Source organism: Lygodium microphyllum, chromosome 15, assembly GCF_053477565.2.
Source record: "Lygodium microphyllum isolate KBCC chromosome 15, Lygodium_microphyllum_v1.1.10, whole genome shotgun sequence".
NCBI lineage: Eukaryota > Viridiplantae > Streptophyta > Polypodiopsida > Schizaeales > Lygodiaceae > Lygodium > Lygodium microphyllum.
This window is the reverse complement of record NC_141149.1, coordinates 111,019,631-111,042,864: the sequence shown is the minus strand read 5'-3', so window position 1 is coordinate 111,042,864 and position 23,234 is coordinate 111,019,631. Positions and strand designations below refer to the sequence as shown.

At 40.9% G+C, this 23,234-nt stretch overlaps 1 protein-coding gene across 1 annotated transcript; it reads left to right on the top strand.

Annotated features, from left to right (window-relative positions):
* The first annotated feature begins 2,522 nt into the window (after window positions 1–2,522).
* LOC148024913 (cysteine synthase-like) lies at window positions 2,523–20,304 on the top strand. Its single transcript, XM_087694586.1, has 8 exons — window positions 2,523–2,758; window positions 2,885–2,998; window positions 3,134–3,261; window positions 3,794–3,996; window positions 4,295–4,420; window positions 19,251–19,409; window positions 19,640–19,833; window positions 20,044–20,304. The coding sequence occupies exons 1-8, from the start codon at window positions 2,735–2,737 to the stop codon at window positions 20,167–20,169; spliced, it is 1,074 nt and encodes a 357-aa protein (XP_087550712.1). The 5' UTR covers window positions 2,523–2,734; the 3' UTR covers window positions 20,170–20,304.
* Window positions 20,305–23,234: the final 2,930 nt, after the last annotated feature.

The window sequence follows — 23,234 nt, the reverse complement described above, 5'->3', positions numbered from 1 at the left end:
GGCTTGGATGGAAGTATCCAACTTCAACTATTGCCTATACTTGTGATAGCCCTATTCGAGGATCAAATTAGTTTTGACAATGAGTTAATTAAATTTGTACACTCCTTGAGGGCTATGGCAATAAAGTACACTAGCATTCCACACCCATTTTGCAAGCACGGAACACTAGCCTGTTTTGTGGCATCTTTGCCTCCCCGAAGCGGTAAGTGAAGTTGTTCGCTCAACAATCCATTTCTCCTCTTTCTCTCTTCTCTTTTCCCTCTCTATTTCTAATTTTTTTCTTCACCCTCCTCTCTCTCCCCCCCAATTCTCTATGTCTAATTTTCTCTCTCTCTCTCTCTGCCTTCTATTTTAGTTTATTTTTTCTCCTCTCCTGGTTCTCTCTCTCTCTCTCTCTCTCTTTAAATTTTTTCTTCTCTCTCTCTATCTCTTTGTCTCTTTTAAATTTTATCTTTCCTCTCTCTATTATTCTCTCTCTCTCTCTTTCTCTATCCTTTTCTTCTCTCTCTCTATAGATTGTATCTTTCCTCTCTCTATGATTCTCTCTCTATGTTCCCCCCTCTCTCTCTCCTTCTTCTTTCACTTCCTTTCCTTTCCTCAATCTCTCTTAAAGTATGTAAAATTTATCTTTTCCTTATATATAATTCTCTCTCTTTATGTTCATATTCTCTCTCTTCTTCTCCTCTCTCTCTCCACCCCATTTTCTTATCCCCTTTCTCCAAATTTTCCTTTTTTTCTTCTCTCTCTCTCTCTCTCTCTCTCTCTCTTCTCTTTCTCTTTTCCCATCTCTAAATAATATTTAAATTTAAAAAAGACTTTTCTTTTTTCTTTTTCCCCATCTCTCTTCCTCTTTCTTCTTCTTCTTCTTCTCCTCTTTTTTCCTTTTTTTTCCCTTCTTTCTTTCTCTCTCTCTCTCTCTCTGTCTCTGTCTCTCTCTCTCTCTCTTCATTCTCTCTTTAAAAATTTTTCATTTCTCTTTCTTTAACCTAGGGAGGTTAATTATAAATATATGTATGTATCTCCCCCTATTTTCTCTCTCTTTCAAGTGATATATTTCCTCTATTTCTCTCTCTAAGTCAAAAATTATATAAAAAAGGTTTAATTTAAAAAATACTATTCTCTTTCCTCTTTCCCCCTCTCTCCATCTTTTTCTCTTTATTATTATTCTTTTTTTAATCATTCTTTTTCTTTTTCTTTCTCTCTCTCTCTCACAGTTAGATTAAAAATTTTAATTAATTTTTTCTTTTAATTAAATATTTTAAAATATTTTTTAATTTAATATTTTTTGACATAAAATTTTTACACACTTTGAGAGAGAGAGAGAGAGAGAGAGAGAGAGAGAGAGAGAGAGAGAGAGAGAGAGAGAGAGAAAGAGAGAGAGAGAGAGGGTTTTAATTGAAAAAGGGAGGTTTGGAGAAGGGGTAAGGTTCAGGAAGCCCTTTGGAGGTTTGGGGCTTTCTAAACCTACAACGAAAAGAATATAGTAGTAAGATTTGGCAGCATAGGAAGGACCTTGTTTTGAAAGAAAGAAATATGTTGAGCTTGTTGACTTGCTCCAAGTCTTAGAAAAGAACTTGTTGTGCTATTTAGAAAGCTAAAAAGTAAGATGCATGTCTATAAGATAACATATATTTGACTTTGGTCTAGGCCTACTGACATTTTATACTTACGTTACTATGTTAATATAATATTAAATTATTAAAAAAAATTGAAGACACTTTTGAGTAAAAACATTTGTATTTGCCATTTTTATATTACAACTTTTGTGAATTTTAAAATTTGAAAGCTTCTTTTCAAATTGTGAAGGATTTTTTGGAAACTCTGTAATTCTTTTAACTAATGTTAACAAAACATATTTTTGATATGATATAGAGACATTTAATGCCATATTTTGGAGGGATTTATCAATCACTTTACAATTGTTTCACAATTTTATATCTAAAATATTTTTAGCTTTGAAGGTTTAGAGCTTTAACTTCAAACTGTTAGATTCTTTTTAGAAAAATTTTAACTCATACTACATTAGATCTTTAACTTTGAAGGTTTAGAGCTTTAACTTCAAATTGTTAAATTCTTTTTAGAAAACTCGTAACTCATATTAAGTTATAGCTAAAATACTTGAGAATTAGAAGATTGTAAAGCCTTTTTAAGAAAGGAAGTAGTTCATATTACACTAAACCTTGATTTGGTTGAACTACATTTTATAGTAATTCTCAAGTTGAGGAGTGTTCTTATATTAATTTAAAAGTGGCAAGGCCTTGGGATAATGATTTCCTTTTCCAAACCTCTCTTTTAAAAACTTGATCACGATTTAGCGACAAAGTCCTCAACTTCAGAGGTACTTTATTGCATGTTACTACATACTTTTATATGGATGTTTGCAAGCATTATGATATTGGATGTTAAAAAATGACCCTAATGTTTTATGTGATTTGTTACAAGTGAAAATTCGCCTAAAAGAAAAACATTGTCATTGGTGATGTTCTCATAATTTTCAAAGGTGGTTTGGTTATTTGTGAGGTTAATCTTCTAATTAATGATGGCTTATTAGTTAAAGCTGTGGCCTCTTGTTAGGACAGTGGATCTACAACTAGCGGCAGACGAAGCTGTGACATGAGTGAGTGCCTGCTCTCCATCTTCTTAGGCCAGAAGGATGGAGGACGAAGCTGTGACATCAGTGAGTGCCTGCTCTCCATCCTCTTAGGCCAGTTTGGGCGTATCTCTAGCTTGAAGGATGGAGGACGAAGCTGTGACATCAGTGAGTGCCTGCTCTCCAATTGATACCAGAGAGAGAGAGAGAGAGAGAGAGAGAGAGAGAGAGAGAGAGAGAGATTGTGTGTGTGTTTTGCCTAACATGGCTTGAGTTCTCCTCAATTTTCATCAGAATGAGCAAGCTCAAGAAGGTTTTAAGAGCCCTTACAGCGCCATAGAAAGCCCTCCTGGTGTTGATTATGCCACTACACCAGTAAGGGAAAACATAGCCTCAAATGCCACTCAGGTATCCCACCCTCCAACTCCCTTTTATTTTTTTGTTTTTTTGGTTTGTGGGGGGGGGGGGGGGGCGAGGATGGGAGTCAATCTTAAAAAATCATTGCTCAATGTCTGAACTAGTCTCTTAATTATGTTGGTCAAGCTGATAGGATGGACTCCCCTTGTTGAACTGAAAAACATTGCCAGAAAGGATGGGGCTATTGCCAGGATAATTAGCAAGCTTGAATACCAACAGCCTCTTGGCTCTGTCAAAGACCGAATCGCACTACCGTGAGTTTCTCTATGCCATATCGATTATTTGTGCTCTTTCTAATCTGATCAATTATCCTAGCTTCATTGTTTCTGAAAGTCTAAACGTTTTAGCTTCATCAATCCGGGTCAGACTAAGTAGTCACAAAATTCCTCCCATGGTAGTGATAATCTCATTGGGTGCTCATGAGGGTTGGTTGTAAATCAGTGTAGTTTTGATATTCATTTCTCATGTGTAGCACGTTCAAGACTTAGAAAAATCACACATCCTCACACTTGGCTGAAAGGTGTTCTCGATCACAGCTTGATATTTATCTGGATACTTATCTGGTTTGTTTCTCTTTTAAGTATATATCAACTAGCAGCTCTGGTGAGATCTCTGTATTTCTGATAGGCAGTGACTCGTGAATATGGCCTTTACAGCTAAGTATTAGCAAAAACATCAAGAAAAGTGTTTGTGTTTTGTTGGGCGTCATTGTCATACTCAGCATACTCATTCAAAAAGAAAGGCTGTGGGATTCAGTTGTATGAAGAATGGGTGGGTTCTGAGCAGGATGATTGAAGACGCAGAGAAGCGTGGACTGATTAAGCCTGGTGTGACTACTCTTATAGAACCTACCAGTGGGAACACAGGCATTTCACTGGCTTTTGTGGGAATACACAAAGGTTACAAGGTTGGGGTGGTCATGCCTGCAGGGTATTCTTTGGAACGTCGCCTGATCTTGAAAGCACTTGGTGCAGAGATCTATCTTACAGGTATATTCCTTATGCTACCAGTTGTTTCTGGTTTGTTCTAAACAAATGCTTCATTAAAATTACCTTGCTTACGGAATACTCTATGAACATTAACCCAGAGTCTATCACTGCTTCTATCCAATAAATGTCATGATAACTGCTATCAACTAAAATAATAGCAAGTATTCAAGTCTCAAAACCTGTCCATATTGTCACATTGCCATTGTCACTTATTTACTTAATATATGTTTTGGATGGAGGAGTTCACTCATTCATCCATTTTCTAAATAATATTTTGCATTTCTATCTGTGTTTTCAGATCCTGCTCTAGGGTTTCATGGAGTCTTGGAAAAAGCCAAAGAAATACTTGCAACTGTTCCGAACAGTTACATGCTTGATCAAACAGCCAATCCAATGAATGCAAAGGCTCATTTTTGGACTACAGGTGGGCTTCAAATGCTCTTTTTCCTTAGTTTCCTTTTAAGAAGGCAGTTATTTTGTTGCTTCTTTGCAAATGTTCAAATAGTCTGTCACATTTTGATCAACATAGCTGTTGAGAAACATAGATCTTGAGCAATGGTTTAGCTATGGTGGTTGGAACTCATAGACTAGAAGCATGATGACTGAGAGTATTACTCAAGCGAATTAGGTTCCAAGATAGATTAGCTTGGACTTATAAACACAATCTTGAGTAGATAGAGACATAGACCGAAAGTACAAAGTATGATAGCATTCTCATTCAAATGATTGTCAAGCACACTCTTTTATAGTTGCAGGATGGTTCCACTTTTCCTCACTATGCCTATGAGATACAAGGTAGTTCTTCTAGCTATTGCATGTTCCTTGCCTTACTGCTCCATACAAAGAGGCTATCATAGGAGTGTGATTGCATATTTCTTAACACCCCTTCTCAATCACAACCATAAAAACATCGAGTATACAGAGGTTGTTGCAAGGCCTCAGTGTGCAGAGGTTGTAGTGCACAGGTTACATGAGGGTTACAAGGCTTATGATTGGAGCATTAATGTTAGTATATACAAGGTTTAAAAAAGTTGGTCTGAATAGTGGGAATAGAAGGACTAATGAGACTTGTCCTTTTGCTCTTAAGTGTCTTCTTCTTCTTCTTCTTTTTCATGGTCTTCTTCGTCTTTGAAAGTTTCAAGGTAGGCCTTTTGTGATCTTTTTCGAGAATAATAAAAATTTTTAATGTGTCCAATTCTTTTACAAAAGTCACAAGAAATGTCTTTCTTTCCTTTGTACTTGTTGTTCACATAGAGCACTTGTTCTTTTTTTGAAGTGCTTGCTTCCTCTTTACCTTTGAGCTTCTTCTCTGCTTCAAGAAAGTCCTCAAGGAAGTGATTATTTTACAAAAGATTTGGTGATGAAGAAGCTCAGAGGGTAGGCTTCAAAAGCTCTAAGGTGCAGCTCAGCATTGCGCAACATACAGATGATAGGAGCCGTATGACCAAATAGGGGCATAGTTTGAACAGCGACGATAGGAAAAATACGTAATACTTGAGAGAAGGGGCCCAATGTTAGAGATTGTGGTACTAGGGAGAAGCTTCAGGAGTAGAATGAAAGGTCTCTAGAAGAAAGCTGATAAGGATATTGCCTGGATGAAGAGTTTTAGCCACTCCAAGTGGGTAGGGTGCTGCTAGGTATAGAGGTCAAGAATAGTAGAGTGAAGATGGAGTGAAGAGATGAAGTCATTTGCTAGAACTGAGCCGATCTTAGGTTAAGAAGAGCTAGAAGAGCAGTGTGCAGAGCTAAACTAAGCTCACCATGGCTGTCATATAATATTGAGAAACAGATCTTGAGAAATGGTTTAGCTATGGTGGTTGGAACTCATAGACTAGAAGCATGATGACTGAGAGTACTACTCAAGTGAATTAGGTTTCAAGATAGATTAGCTTGGACTCATAAACACAATCTTGAGTAGACAAAGACATAGACTGAAAGTACAAAGTACGATAGCATTCTCATTCAAATGATTGTCAAGTACACTCTTTTATAGTTGCAAGATGGTTCCACTTTTCCTCACTATGGCTATGGGATACAAGGTAGTTCTTCTAGGTGTTGCATGCTATTTGCCTTATTGCTCCATACAAAGAGGCTATTATAGGAGTGTGATTACATATTTCTCAATAATAGTTGCTGATTTCATATTTAGTTAAAGCTTGCCGCCTTCCTCTCTCTCTCTCTCTCTCTCTCTCAATGATTGCTGTAAGAAAAAAGCGTTAGTCGCATAGTTGGGCACATGGCTAGTATGTTCTCTCTGTGTATTTGTGTGCAAGTTTTGAATTAAATAATAAAAATATTTATGAAGGGCCTTTTGGCCAACCAGGCTGTGTCAAAGAATAAAAATATTTACAAAGGGCCTTCTCGCCAAGTAGGCAGTGTCAAAGATAGGTAGAGAAGAAGGTAGGAAGCCACAAGGCTACAATGACAAGAAAAGGAAACCAACAAGTGGATATAATTGAGGAAGGGATGATCTCCATCCATGGAGTAGCCATCTCTATGAGGATCACAACAACAGAAATCAAGAAACTCACTTGCCACAAATATAGTCCTTGAATGCAGCATGGATACCTGAGGCCACATAAAAATAAAGATTGTAAGTGTCCTCTGGTTTTCCAAGTTCTAGTTAATGTAGAACATAAATGAGATAGTGATGCTCTAGCAATTGAAGTGAGAGATCTCGGCACTTAGCTCTATCTTGGATGGCCAAATTTTATTTGCCTTCTTAGTTTAGACTATGACAGGGCCCTCCACACACCTGTCATACTAATCTTAACGTCTAGCAAAGTAGCTTTGCCCATATATTTTAGGGTAGTAGCATGTTGCCAAGAGATCTAGACTTGACCCAGATGGTTTACTTGCTTCCAAAGCATAAAATGGATGGACTGCACTAGTTCTTGCAATGACTTCTATGTCCAAGGGAGCAAGCATAAGAAATAGATCATGTTGATCATCACTGTTTGGGCTACTTTGATGTGCACGTGTAGAGACCAGCCTTAAGATTTCAAGTATATAAACTTGTCATGAATGCATGAAGACATTCAATCAAGTAGTGCCCAAGGGGTCACGTTCATCCAATGGGATATCACAAGTGTCTAGTAATCTTTCCATGGGAAACAATTAGATAGATAGTCAAAGCATGTAAGTCTCTCTTTGTACAATTGATGAGAGTGGACTTTTGTGCATTGTTGTAAAGGTTCAGGTCAAATCAAATAGTCTCCCAATGGCTATTGCTCTATCTAGATTAAATTTCTTAACCTTGAGAAACGTAAATTAATATATGCAAGAGATTATTTGAGAAGTTTAGCCCCATTGGGAACTGTAAAACTAATATTTCATCGCTGACTGCTAGTTTATCTAGTTGAGAGAGTATTGGATGAGACACAAAGGCAAACAACAAAGGGCTAAGTTAGAGCAAGCTCTTTAGTTATGCCCCCCCATTAAGCAACATGCACATCAGTCCATTTGAGCTGATAATATCAATGATGGATGCCATTCTAGGCTGAAAATCCATGCAATAATTGACTTGGCGAAGGAAAGGCCATTTTATGTGATTGAAAGCCTTTTCAATATCTAGATGAATCATAATGACCTCCTATAAGGAAATGCTGGAGCAAACAAAGTGACACAAATCTATGACACATGATAGATGCAATTTGATGAATTCTTAATGAAGATGAGGGCGTATAGAAATGATGAATGATACAAAGGGGCCTTGAACCTCAATGTTTCAAGGACCAAGGTAGAGGTGAGCTTAGACTGGTATTGGAGATGCTCAAGAGTGTGTTGTACTTCGAACAGATCCCAAAATGTGCCGCAGCATTCTATTGTGAATCATAATGATATAGGCTGCAGTAGAGACTGTGAGACAGTCCTCCAAGCAGCAAGAATGTTGATTTAAAGTCTAGGCAGAACAAATGCAGAAAGCATGCTGAAAATGCAGGCTTGGATGAATGGCAATGATGCAACAGTTGATGATGATGATGTTGGAGGGCAGGGGGCCAGCAAAATGCAGCTGCTCTTCTCGGCGATGAAGCTGATGCAAACAACATTTGCAACAGAAAAATGCAGCACTCTAGCAGGAATGGAGAACAGCTGTCAATATCTGGAGCATGGCAGCAACCTCTAGATGATGGTATCAGCTCTTGGGCAGTGGGGTGGTGGCCATAGTAGCAACGGAATGGGAACGGGAGGTCTTGAGGAAATGGGAATGAAGTCCCAAGGGGAATGACTTGTACTATATACATGATTAATGCATTTTAAAGTACTCATTTATATATTTAAGAAAAGCTCTTTGAAAAACACATGTATAATATGCAAAACATGATAGTCTTTTTCATAAATGAAAGGCTGATTACATTGAAATGGCACATAAGATCCAAAATAGATGATAATCTAAGATCATACTACATAAAAGAGTCAAGAAGCATCAAGTAATGACTACAGTGGATAGAATATGGAAGCTTGGAATTTGAAAGTTTCTCGAAGTAACCATTGTTTCATACATGGCTGCCACTAGCAACAAGACTATCTAGAAGACTATCATCCGCATTGTCTAAGAAAGCCATATAATCATCAAAATCAACATTTACAAGTTCCAAAGCATCTTGATCATCAGCCATATTTGTGGGCATACATGTCTCTCCATCCTCATCATCTGAGGACTCTTCTTCATCAAGAGCTATAAACTTGATGGATCCCAAGATCTAGCAAGGTAGTCTCCAAAGGTGTTTGGTAGCAGCAAACGCAACAGAGATATACCGGAGCAACGGGCAGAAGATAGGGTAGAATCAGCAAATGTAGATGATGATGATGAGGTAGCAGCTGTATGAATGGATGAACAGCAAAAATGTAGATCTGCAGCAACTTTCCCAGGGAGGGCAGCAGTTGGCTGATCAAAATGCAGCTATTTGCTGATGTGGACAGCTGGGCGACAACGATTCTAGTTTGGATGGCAGCAACTGAAGACTGAAATTGGTAAAATGTAGGTTGGTAGATCCTCTGATAGCAGTCATCAGCTGATTTAGGGGCTGCACAGGTTGGACAATGGAACTCCTATGTAACTAGCAACAGGTGGCCAAGTGTGTGGCCACCATCGCATATGTTGAGATGGGAAGTAGTCCTAGAAGTGCAGTGGATGCCCTAGGTATGGATGCATAGAGTAATTGGCTAATCCTTCAAGAGTAGTGAAAGATATAGGTTGCTAAGATTGTCCGTGCGCCACATGTCTAGTAGCCACTAGGGCGGCAGATGGAGCAGCTGGTGCAGTAGCAAGAGGTGTAGCTTCACTAGATTGGCCAGCAAGAGTGGAGATAGTTGTAGCTTAGTGTAGTTTTCTAGGTGGAAGGCCTTGGGCCTAGGAAAGATACTCCTTATCCACATGGCCCGCCGACCTTTGGTAGTGTATGTAAAACCTATTTTTCTTAGGAATTTGTTGCCAAAAGGGATTGTGTTTCTTTGGTTTCTTTGGAGAAAGGGCTATCACCCTTGCTTTGGCTTGCATTTGTATCTTGTAAATTCTTGCCATTGTTGGTTTTCCCTCTCAAAGAAGAGGCAACCAACCCTCGCCTCTCTGAGTAAGGTTGTGTGGAGGCTTTCTTGTGGACTTGATCGTGCAGCCTTACATAATGTAAGAACTAGCACTTAAACTTGTAGAAGGTCGGCAATCTAGGTAGTGATATAATGTGTTGGATAAAATGGAAATGTTTGTCAGGCAACTTGTTCAAGAAAAATGTGACTTGATGGTCGTTTGATTTCGGGAAGCCAGTAGTGGCAAACTCGTTGAGTAACTACTAATGCCAATATTCAGCTAACTTGACTTTTAGATTATCTCCTCAATGGAAAACTCCTGAAGCCCAAAATCGAGATTGATACGTTGAGTGCGATCTTGCATTGCAAAGTGGTCAATTAAATGACTCCAACACTCAAATGCGAGGGGAAAATACTATAATTGAGAGTGGAACTCATGTAGCAATCCTTGCATTAACTCAACATTGGTCGTGGCATTGCGAGCTCTCCATTGACGGATATGATCAAGGTGAGCTCTGCATAGGATTGGTACCAACGATGTTCCAAAAACCTTGAGATTCAAGCACTTATTACATGAAGTTTGACCAAGTGTTGAAATTTGACCCATTAAAACGAGTCTTATCCATGAAGGCATTCATAGCCGTTGCAATAGTAGTAGTAGTGCTAGGAGATAGAGGTGTGTAATGGGGGTAGGGTGGATAAGGTGGGGGAGTGGGTTACACTTGGAAGAAATCCTAGAGTGTGAAAGGTGAGAAGGATCGAAGCTTGCACACGAGCTATGGCGGGAGAGCAAGAGCAAGAAAGAGAGAGACAAGAAATGGGAACTCCAACAGTCACAATGTGTGACCGGGCCTTCCTTTATTTACTAGTCACTAAAAATGAATGTAAAGAATAAAGTGACATGACGGGCGCCCGCCACTTGCAGTGTGCAGTGGCGGGTACTGTCGGTGTAGTAATACACAGGGCGGCACGGCGGAGGCGCCTTTACCCCAACAACCTCCCACTTAAAGGCGAATCTGCCCCAGTGAGAGAGAAAAGAAAAGAAAAAGACAGTACAACTGTACATAGGTACAAGGGATGAGGAAAGGCAACATCTCATCCAACGCCCATCAATCTCCTGAGGAAGGCAAAACGCTCAGTAGTGAGGCTTTTCGTGAGCAGATCTGTAGGATTCTCGTCAGTGGAGATCTTGACAAGGTCAATAGACTTGTCCTCCACGACACTACGTATGAAGTGATACCTCACCTCAATGTGTTTCGTCTTCGCATGGAAGACCGGATTCTTAGCCAACTGAATGGCACTCATAGAATCCGAATGCAGTGTAGGTATAGCATCAATCCCAAGGTCAGCAACTAGACGGCCTAGCCATATGGCCTCCTTGCAAGCCTCAGTGGCTGCAACATATTCGGCCTCAGTGGTAGACAAAGCCGTACACTTCTGAACCCTGGACATCCAAGAGACAACACCTCCAGCATAGGTGAATACATAGCCAGAAGTGGACTTCCTACTATCTGCATGTCCTGCATAATCGGAGTCAGTGTACCCCACGACCCCTGTATCCTGGCTGCCATAGCAAATACACATATCTGTTGTGCCCTTCAGGTACCTCATGATACCCTTCACGGTATCCCAATGTTTCCTACCAGGTGTAGCCATATAGCGTGCCACAACACCAACTGCAAAGGCAATATCTGGACGAGTGGCTATCATGGCATACATCAAACTGCCCACGGCTGAAGCATAAGGGATCTGGGCCATCTCGGCCCTCTGCTCATCTGTCTGCGGACAATCGGCCTGTGATACCTTCACATAAGAAGGCAATGGACAGCCAATAGGCTTTACGTCCTGCATGCGGAAGCGCTCAAGGACTTTATGAATATACTCCCTTTGTGACAAGTAGAGGAGTCCCTGATGCCTGTCACGTCTAATGCGCATACCAAGTATGTGAGAGGCCTGTCCCAAATCCTTCATCTCAAAGCTCTTCTTCAGCTGAGATTTAAGAGCATCTAGCTCATCATGAGCTTTCCCTGCTATCAGCATATCATCCACATAGAGTACCAAAATAAGCAATGAACCATCACGGGCTTTCTTCGTGTAAAGACACGGATCCATAGCACTCCTGCTGTAGCCCTGTGATTGCATAAAGGCATCAAACTTATGATACCATTCCCTAGGTGCCTGCTTCAAGCCATAAAGACTTTTCTTCAACTTGCATACTAGGTGCTCCCTGCCAGGTTCTGCAAAGCCCTTAGGCTGCTCCATATAGATCTCATCATGCAAGTCCCCATGTAAGAAAGCCGTCTTGACATCCATCTGATATAGATCTAAGTCAAGCTGAGCAACCAAAGCCAAGACCAAGCGTAGGGTGGTCATCTTAACCACAGGAGAAAAGACCTCATCAAAGTCTACACCATGCTCCTGCTTAAAACCCTTTGCTACCAATCTAGCCTTGTATGCCAGCTTGGGGTGTCCAGGGGTACTTTTCAGCTTGTACACCCACTTGCATGGCAAAGCCTTCTTGCCCTTAGGCAAGGTAACCAAATCCCAAGTCTCATTCTTATGCAAGGAGTCGATCTCAGATTGCATAGCCCTCTCCGAGGAGTGACTGTCACCCCTGCGCATAGCCTCATCATAAGTGAAAGGCTCTCCTGCATCTGTAACCAAAATATAATGCATAGAGGGCTGAAATCTATCAGGTGGACGTCTGTCTCTAGCAGACCGTCTCACTGCAGGCTCTGCTGCCTGCCCAGCTGCCTGTCCAACACCCTGACCATGAGCATCTGCTGCAGCTGTAGGCTGTCCAACTGGCTGTGTAGGAGCTCTAGGCTCCTCCTGAAAGATCACTCTGCGGATCTCAACCACTTTCTCAGGCTGCTTGTGCATCTTGTCTTCATGGAAGACTACATCATGGCTGCGTACTATTTTCCGCGCCTGCGGATCCCATAGGCGATAGCCCATCTCTCTTGAATCACCATAACCAAGAAAGATGCATTTAATGCTCTTTGGATCCAACTTACTCCTCTTGTCCTTGGGCACATGGCAGAATTCCTCACATCCAAAGACATGGAGATGCGCATAAGAGGGTGGCTTACCAGCCCAAACTTCCTCTGCAACCTGGAAATCCAATCCACTAGAAGGCGATCGGTTTATGACATGCACTGCTGTACTAACTGCCTCAGCCCAAAAGCTCTGTGGTAGGCTTGCATGGCTAAGCATAGAGCGGACACGCTCCTGAATAGTCCTGTTCATGCGCTCAGCCAAACCATTTTGGGCGGGGGTGTAAGGGGCGGTCAACTGACGCTTAATACCCCTGTCATCACAAAACTGCTCGAAAGCACGTGAGACATATTCTCCCCCATTGTCAGTCCTAAGGCATTTCAGCCTATACCCAGTCTGGTTCTCAACAAGAGCAAGCCAACGCTGAAAGACTGCCAAGACATCGGACTTTTGCTTTATGGGATAAGCCCACACTTTCCTAGAAAAATCATCAATGAAGGTAACAAAGTACTTCGCGCCACCCATAGACATACATGGCATGGGCCCACAAACATCTGAATGCACCAAAGCCAAGGGCTCACTCATGCATGGCCTACCCGATTTCTTATGCGTAGACCTATTCTGCTTACCATAAAGACAATGATCACACGAGTCAAAACGTGCATAGTCCAAAGGTGGAAGATACTGCAAACCAGATAACATTTTCATTCCCTTCAAAGACATATGCCCCAAACAGGCATGCCAAAGTGATACATGTGGGATAGAGCCCACTGCCAAAACATGGTCTACAGAAGACCCAGATACAACAAGAGGATAGAGGCTGCCAGCCTTGGCGCCTCTAGCAAGCACAAGTTTGCCTTTGGTAATCTTCCAGGCAGAATCCCCAAAACAGACATGAAACCTTGCATCATCCAACTGTCCTGCAGACATAAGACTGCGCGTAAGCGCAGGTACATGACGTACATCCCTGAGCAAAAAGGAACTGCCAGTGGAAAACTGCAATTGAATATCTCCACAGCCCACAATATCAAGAGACCTGTTATCTCCAAGTCTGACTGATCCAGATACAGTACGGTAAGAGTGAAACAACTCACGGTAAGGCGTCACATGGAAGGACGCACCTGAATCCAATAACCAGCACTGTGCATACATACTAGGTGTCTCAGTCAAGTGTGAAGCATCAGAAGAACTAGCTGCAAGTATGAACTCATCACTACCATCGGAATCCTCGGTCTGCATGACATTAATTTCTTCAATCTTGACGCTGGACTTCGCAGGTACTATGCTGCGATCAGAGGACTTCTCCTGCACTTTCTCTTTGCCCTTATCCTTGCGCTTCTCATTGCGCAACTCATGACACTGTGGTCTGATATGGCTCTTTTTCCCACAATGATGACAAGTGACATTAGCGTTGCGCCCACGCGACTTACTACGCGACTTTCCACGAGATTTAGACCGATCCTTCTGCGAGTCACGGCCACGGTTATTACCACGATCATTCCTGTCATTCCTGCCTCTAACTGTCAAAGCATGTGAAACACGAGAGGCATCCAAGTTTTTGCGATTAACCTCTTCGTGCAGAAGAGCACTCTCAACATCATTCAGTTTCAGAGTAGCACTAGAGGCACATAGGGCAGTGCGGAATACATCCCATGACTCATTCAGAGTCCCAAGCAAGAAAAGAGGAGTTACTTCCTCTCCAAAGGTGATATCCTGCGAAGTCAGGTTCTTCAGTATAGCATGGAACTGGCTCAAGTGAGCAGACATAGTCGCATTATCCTTCATGCGCAGATCCATAAGCTGCTTCAACCAGTACATCTGACTCGCCAGACTTTTCTTATCATAAAGATTCTTAATCTTATTCCATAGATTCCATGCACTCTGTGCTTCCTCAAATACATTATAATGTACCTGTTCAGTGAGAGACAATACAATCGTGGACTTGCATAGCTCATCAAGTTCAAGCCAGTCGTCATTGTCCATAGTTTCAGGCTGCTCCCCACTCAACCGAAGTGGCTTAATCTGAGATTTCTGCACCAAGACCTGCCAAATTTGACTCTTCCAATAAGAATAGTTGGTACCATCCAACTTTGTGATGATAAATATGGCATTATCAGTCGAAGAGGACGCCATAATGCAGGCTGGAAATGCACAGACAATGTAAAACTGCTAGCTGTTTTACTGCAGAAAATGCCCAAAATCCACTGAAATGAGCTTCAAATGGCGAGAAAAGTGTGCCAAAAGATGTTGCCCACTTAGTACTAGGTGCGGTACACCAAATCAGGATATTTCAGCATAAAAAATACTGCTCAGTCCACCTATAAATGCTTGCTGTAATAAATTTCAGAACTGTAATAAAGAGAGCAAACTGTCCCATAACTGGATCTAATGTCAACTAAACAATGCTAGGTCCAAAGCCGGCATAAAGAGGACAAAGCAAAGCCAAATGACAGTGAAAATACATGAGCATAACACCGAGAGATGTCAAATAGCATCTGCCAGTAAGAGGCACACCCCAGACAATCTAGGCAAAATATAGAACCAACTACCAAAACCTGACACAAATAGGTGTCTGCTCAAAAGAAAACGGATCCAAAATTGAGACTCAGCTCATAAGCATCCTGTGAACCAAGACATATACTCAATGCAACATTTGTCGGAGTATAATCCCAAAGTCTCAATACATCTATAACTGCTCAATGACATAGACTACTCCAATAGCATGTAATCCCTGCTCAAGGTCAAGTAAGCATGCAAGATGCTCCCACTGGCACAAAAGGCGTACAATCGAGTTAAGGGCTCAAGCAACCCAAGACAAAGTACCAGTGACAAGTGACCAAGTCAATGCGTCATACGCTTCCCAAGAGCATGACATACATGAAGCAACTGATGTAGCAACCACTAAGCAAGACATAATCCCAATGGCAAGATCTCTGTCAAGTCAATACATCCAGTAGCAAGCCAAAGTCAATATCCCTGTGAGTCGGAAGTGCTCAAAACATCCAAATCGGAGCTCCAAAATATCTGTCAAGCATGGACGAACTAAGAGGCATCAACCACGGACCAAAGCATGTAATGCATAGAGCTTATCCGTCAAGTACAGACAATAGGCATAAGCAGCCCAAATGCCAGTCAAGTCGACCAAACTGCCAATGACAAACCAATAACAACGGAGCAAATGCGATGCTCAAAAGCATTCCGGAATCACGATCATGAGTTCGAAGTCGATTCCCAAAGTGTAATACATCATGACATAACCCATAGCATACATCCGGTATCGATAGAGAAGCAATACATGTGACAAATGAGCTTCAGTCCGCTCATGTACAGCAGCTCTAAACAGTCCAAAACTGTCAATTTCCAGCCCAAAAACAATGCCAAATCATGGGCAAATCGAATGCATACATTCCCAAGACATTAGGCATCATGTAGACCGCATACGGGCATCAAACAAGGTAACCGGAGTAGAGTATAAGCATCAAATGCCAATGCCAAGTGTGGCTGCCCTGTTTTCAGCACTGTATAACAGTAAATAACAGTCCCAAATCAGCCAATATTTCAGGCCAAAATCATGGCATAATCATGTGCATACATTCCCAAGGCACTAGGCATCATGTAGACCGCATACGGGCATCAAATAGCACAACCGGAATGGAGTATAAGCAACAAATGCTAATGCCAATGGTGCTGCCCTGTTTTCAGCCTGTTATGACAGTTTATGACAGTCCCAAATCTGAAGAAATCAGCCCTGAATGATCAAGACCAATGCCCAAAGCTTGAATGACATCAAACATGAAGTCTATAGCCCTCTTGATCAAGGTAGAGAGCAAGAAGCAATGGCCAAGTGTGGAGCTGAAGTAGACGAGTGCTAACAGCCTGGAAAAAAATGGTGCAATCTGCCCTGTTGGTGCTGAACTTGCTGCTGCTCCACATGGGCTGAAAAGGGGGTAATGGGGGGCTCAAGAAGGGCCTATCAAAGGCCTATGACAAGCCTCTTTGAGCCTTGATAGGTGTAAGGCACAATATGAGGGGAATAAGCTTCAAGGGTTTGAAGCCATGGCTGCCCTTGCTGTTTGCAACCTGTAGACTGAAATAAAACCCTGAAAGAATGATCAAATACCTCAGTATCAATGCCTTGAAGGTGCCTCGATAGGCCGGGAAGGTGCTCGGGAAGCCGGGGAGTGACGGGAGCTCGGGGAGATCGGATATGGCTGCCGGGATGGAGATCCAATGTGTGTGTGCAGTGGCGGGTACTGTCGGTGTAGTAATACACGGGGCGGCACGGCGGAGGCGCCTTTACCCCAACAGAGTGCCCATGATGCGTACGCGAAGTGTGCAGAATGGATCTAAATATGTGCATGCGCAGACTAGGTATGGGCATGGTAGCCGCTTGAGAAGTGTATGGTAGAGAAATAGGGACCCAGGAAGCAGAGGATGGAAATCCATGTGTAGGAATGACCCAAGGGATGTGTGACGACAATCCATAATGAGAGGATGGATATCCTTGTGTCTAAAAGGTCATATGGAGGGGTTGTGAGTGTCTGGGGATAGTGAGGAGGATGCACATCACAACTGTCTGAGAGTGTAAAGATGTGGGAAAGTGGGGGTATGTGGAAGATATAGTGTTAAAGGGTGGCATTCCCTCTAACGATGCACTAGGAGGTGTAGTGAATGGAGGGTAGGTAGATTGTGGGATGGAAAAAGAAAAAGTGCTAGGAGTGGAGATGGAAGATCCAACCCTTAGTGTGCTTTGAGCAGAAGTGGAGAGTAATCCGAGGTTTTGGAATGAAGATGTGAGTAGATCGGAATGTGGAGAAGATAGTGGTGGGATGGAAGGGAGAAAAGTGTGGTCTACTTGCTCAAATGAAACAGATGGTAGAGATATACTTGATGAATGGTATTTGCTTCGAGAGTCCTCTATATTAAAGTTAACATACTGAAAATGATCCAGATTTTGCACACCAAAATGAGAAATAGAAGAGGGTTTTGACTCATATGGCTCAAAAGGGTTATATGAACTTGACATAAGGCCGAGGCTCGTAATGCCTCCGCTATTGTTGAGCTTATGCAGGGCTTATTGCCTGAGTTTCACTCTCAACTTCAACATTTTGACTTAGTATCCGAGCATTGGTCACACTTGATTGACCGCTATGCAGCTCAGGATAAGACCCATAGCATCAATTTGGATCATGAGCTCCAAAACTTTAAAATCATAGACAAGGATGACTGAAAAGCCAAGCTGGTTGAGTATTGGTGTGCCCTTGCTAAGTTTTCAACCACTAGGGCCCCTAGATCCTCTAACGATCAAGTTACCTTGTTCCTTAACAACCTATCGAGAAAATATTTCCATTTTGTGCAACAAGTGATTTCATAGCCTCAGATGCCCACATTTTATGACTTTGAGTATCAGCTTGATGTGCAAGTTCTCTTCAAACTCTTCCTCTGTAAGATGACTAAAATGTGGAGAAGAAGGTGCTAAAGGTGAAGGCATGCCTACCTCCTCCTCGAGACCATAATGCCTTCTCAGAGGCTCTAATGATGGAGAAGTCTCGTAGGATCCCTAGAAGAAGGTGCCTAAGACATTATGAGTTAGAATGGAGTCTCGTACAAAGACTAGCCTCCACAATCACTGTAGGATACTCTTTAGAAGAGCACTCGCTATGATACCATGTGAAGATATGCTAGGGTTTGCATTGAGGAAACACAATACATACGATCACCATTGAAACACAAAGACTCAGACAATGACAAGCAAAACTCAAACCCTTACCGCAAAACTCAAAACTCAAATATAGAGACAAACACAAAGAGAAGAAACTCTGAAGTGAATGAATGCTGTAAATGAATGTATGAGTGTATAGAATGTAAAGATGCTAATCAACTGTAAAACATGCTTTAGCTCAACATAAACTTCACATGCAAAGTTTAGATTGTTTGTTGTTTGGTACACAATGGTTTTATACTTTAAAAGAGGCTCGGAAAAGACTAGGACCAGGACAATTTTTGTATCAATGCCTCTTCTTTATTGATTTTTCAATAATATCTTGCTAAGCTTTTAGAGAGGTTTGACAAACATTGGAACTAAGATAAGTTTGATATGGGCAACTAAACCATACAAATTCTGTACTTACAAGTTCCAATCAGATTCGTGAACTGCTCTCAGCAATCAAGGCATGCTAGATGTTTTGCATGGCATATGTTGAACATTTTCAGTCTAGCTTTAGCAATTATGACATTCTTAATGCAGCTCCATCTGACTATCTTCTGCCCAATGTGATATTTGTGTTTTTCTTCTTCAGCTGCATTCCAATCTTGATATAAGCTATTTTTCATCATCTTTCTTAAATTGGCTTTTTGCCAAGGCATAGATGACCTGTATCACTTCAACTAGAATGTATTCCAATCCTAATTATTAATCACTGGCTTGCATACTTCCAGTCACTTTGCCACCCAGACTCTTTATCAGTTTGTGCTTTGGCATTGATGTAGAGAGATCATAATTGTATTGAGATATCAAACAGCTGATTCTTGGTAGTGTTTGTGGAGGATAATTTTATTAGGAGAGCAAGGAGCTAACTTTCTGCATCAGTCTTTGTGACTTTGATGTGTAAATTTAACCAAAAGGTACATAATATACTGCACAAGCCAAATGAAAGTTTGGAGGTTTTCTATGTAGGCAAGATTTAGCATAATTGGGGTCATCTCTTATGTCCCTGATGAATGGATAACAGGCCCAGAGATATGGAATGATACTGCTGGAAAGGTGGACATTTTCCTAGTTGGCACTGGCACTGGAGGAACGTTTTCAGGAGCTGGAAGATATCTGAAGTCGAGAAATCCTGCCATCAAAGTCATAGTTGTGGAGCCCAAGGAAAGCCCTGTGTTATCAGGTACTGATTTGAGTTTAGAGGTTTGTAATCATGCGGCTTTCTGTCAGTAAAACAGTCCAGTATGTACTGTACTTCAATAGATTTTGAGGCTGTACCGATCCTGCAGAGTTGGTCAGTAACTAACTAGCACATATTGATTGATGTATTTGTCTTGTATATGTTGATTGATTGATTTACTTGTCTTGTATACGTTGATTGATTTATTTGTCTTGTATATGTTGATTGATTAGGGGGTTGCAAGGGCTCACATAAGATTCAAGGGATTGGCCCTGGTTTTATACCAGGTGCCACGGATGTGAGTGTGGCTGATGAGATTGTAACAGTGGATAGTGAGGAGGCGATGGCTTATGCATCCAGGCTTGCCAAAGAGGAGGGTTTGCTTGTTGGCATATCATCAGGAGCTGCAGTTGCTGCATCCATAAAGGTGAATTGAGACCATCATACCAATGTAGTAGTTAACTGAAATATCTCCTCATAGTACATAATCAGGAATCAGGACATCTATACATGTATGCATGAACGTCCAACATAAATACACGTAAATGCTTAGGGAAACTTGCACGTGCACAGAGAGAGAGAGAGAGAGAGAGAGAGAGAGAGAGAGAGAGAGAGAGACTAAAACATAGCATAACAGGTTGGAAAGAGGCCAGAGAATGCTGGTAAAATGATTGTTACTATCCTGCCGAGTGGTGGGGAGCGTTATCTGTCCACAGATCTCTTTGCTTCCATCAGAGAAGAATGTGAGAAGATGACATTTTAAAATGTACAACTCTACCCAATTTGCCTGCCTTGTATGCTCCATCCTATATTCTGTAATTCTCTTGCCTGCATTTCTCTATGCAAGCTGAAAGCTTGGTATAGAATGGCCATAATATAGATTGTTTAGAGCCACCTACCCAATCCTTGAAAGCATGCATATTCCTTAACCTAGTTAGATCTAGACTATACTATTGCAATTACATTCTCATGTGTGCAACGCACACAATAGTTGTAGATAAACCATATACAACTACGAGCAATAAATATAATGTGCACGATGTCGTGGGGGGGGTAATGTGTTTGGCCAAGATCAGCTAGGGATCAATTAGACAAGATAGGAAAGAAACAACTAGAGCGATGCCAAGGAACACTTTGTACTATGCATGTTTTGTATATAGTGAAGAGAAAGCAAGTTTCCCTTTTTAGCCAAAGGCTTTGATAGAAGTTTCTCCTTTCTTCCATTAATCATTCTTAATAATTGAGTTAACTACTTTGATGCATTCAGACTGGAACCCGCATTCCTTCCAATGAACTAGCTCAAGTTTTAAAGTGTTCACACTCTTGATCTTCTGAACTAGTTCAAGAAAACTAGTTCCCATTTTAAGATTTTCGCAATCTCTTGTAGTGTGAACTATACATTTTGAAGCCTAAAGAGGTTAGTGCACATTCTTCTTTTTCAAACTTACTTGTCAAGGGATCTGTTTCTTCGTGTCTCTTCAATCTTTTTCCCCTGTCTCACAGTTTAATCATTGTCTACTCCTTTGAAAATTGTTCCTTGGCATCTTTTCCATATTTTCTTGGCATAGACACATCCAAACGCTTACTAAAGGCGAGTTCACATGCATGAAAAAATCCACAAGCGGGTTTTGTTTACAATGGCTAATTCGAATCAACTCGATGGATATGCACACACTAGCTTCAATGGAAAATAAAACAAGCACACAAAACTATAAAGTAGATATAACTGCTAAATACCTTTATCTTTAGGTCATTTGGCTACGATATATCATGTCCAATATATTGATGGTGTCTTCAAGTTCTCCTTCAAGTGCATTTGCCCTCAATACAAAATATTTTTTCCACCTATTGCACCCTAGCTTCATTGACAATACTACTACAAGGAACTAGAATGATTGCCTTTTAACTAAGTAATACATAAAGATGCACATGCATTCATGTAATGTTTGCACCAAAACCTATGTATATCTTGGGTTCTCAAGTATGGGACAACACTCCAAGCTTGCTAGAACTCAACCACACTGTGTGAAGGAAAATTCCTAAACTATGGGTTCACACACCCCCACACACACACACACACACACACACACACACACACACACACACACGAGAAATAAATCACACACAAAAGATGCTAATGTGCATATATTGAAATCTTGAATTTAGCATTTCTCTTTGGTTCTTTGTGAGTGGATGTCGAGCACCATGACAATGGGAGTGAGCTTGTTGACTCTCATAAAATAATACAACCATGAATATGATGTGTCCAGAAAGTAAAATAGATAATACATGTGTCCAAAAATATTATGTTGAAGCTCTAAAATATCATTTCATTAAGTACAATAAATTATACTTGTGGCAAAACAAAAAAAAGAAGCTTTGAAAAATAATATCCTTTCAAAAATAATTATTGACACTCGTGTCTTTGACTCTGTTTGACTTCCCTTAACTTTGCCTTGGATTGTAGCCTTCCACATTTATTGTTGTTAATATTATTGTCATCTTAGACAAGTGCTAGTCCCATGGCACTCATGCAAAGGTAGAACGAAATGCTAGGATAGTTGATCAAGAAGTCATGATGAAGTAATGTTCCTAGTGGAGTCATGAGTCTAGAATTATTATGGATAATGATGATGTTCTTGCTCATGGTATAGATGATGATGATGTTGCTTGTATTATGGTGGATGGTAATTGAGGGTATTGTTGGTGATAAGACCTGCAAAAGTTGACATTGTTGCTTGTAATACACTTAACTGATGGTTCTTTTGATGAATCAAACTTGAATGGTCATTGGGAAATGAAGGGGAGTTGCATAAGATGAAAGATTTAACATTGAAGTTGAAGTGATGGCTCATGAGTCTCCACGAACTATTATAATGGCAATGTAAAATGCCATGTGCATTCACTTCTTAGGGAAGAGTGTTAGTTGTCTACCTTTATGCACAAGACACATGATGTTGGTTTGGGAGATGGGTTAAAGCTTGAAGTGTTGCGTTTAATGACCCAAAACTGTGTATAGGTTATGGTGCAAATACTATGTGAGTGTGTGTGTATCCATAGATACATAGTTAGGGATTGCTTTATGGGTTCTCAATGTTAAAATTAGGTGATGAAGCAAGGAACCTTGAACTAATGAAGATGGCAAGGATTATTGTTGTTGCAGGAAAGGGGGTGGTTGATGAAGATGTTGGAGGGACATGATTGGTGAGATGGACAAAAGGTGGAGTCCAATCTTAATAAGCTTTTGAAGCACATGATTCTCCATTGGATCAAACATAAGTGGTAGTTAATGCAATTGGTCACTTTCCACTTGAAGTACTTTTTTCTTCATGCCTTAAAGTTGATTTGTTGGCATTGGGATGAATGAAGTGAAAAGGAAAAAAATACAAGTGACTCAAGGAGAAAGATCTAACCAAGTTAAGCCAATTCCCCAGTTATGTCTTAACCTTGGTATGCTTGGGTAAATAGTGGGGATATTGGAAAAAGGGCTAGGGGTTTAGAGATGAAGTTGGTGAACCAAGTTCATTGGATGCATCCAACTTGAGGACCCCTATGTGAAATGTAGTGTATGTGAGTGCATAGATGTGGGGGATGTTGGGAAAAAGACTGGGGAGTTAGAGATGGAGATGATTGACTAGGGTCATTAGGATGCATCCAACTTGAAGACCCCTAGGTGTGGTGCAATTTCCTTTTGCTTTGCTTTTCTTTTGCTTTTTTGTTTCTTTTCTTTTCTTCTATTTTCTCTATCTTTATTTTTTTCTTTGAAATTTTCCTTTGTTTTGGCTTCTTTTCTTTTTCCCTTCTTGATGTGAATAATCATATTGCTAT

What these genes read in the sequence shown, in the direction of transcription:
- LOC148024913 (XM_087694586.1), top strand. Translation starts at nt 2,735, where the DNA reads ATGGAGGACGAAGCTGTGACATCA. An exon ending in TAGCCTCAAATGCCACTCAG is followed by an intron (nt 2,999 to 3,133) that starts GTATCCCACCCT and finishes ATGTTGGTCAAG; the next exon opens with CTGATAGGATGGACTCCCCT. An exon ending in GGCTCATTTTTGGACTACAG is followed by an intron (nt 4,421 to 19,250) that starts GTGGGCTTCAAA and finishes AATGGATAACAG; the next exon opens with GCCCAGAGATATGGAATGAT.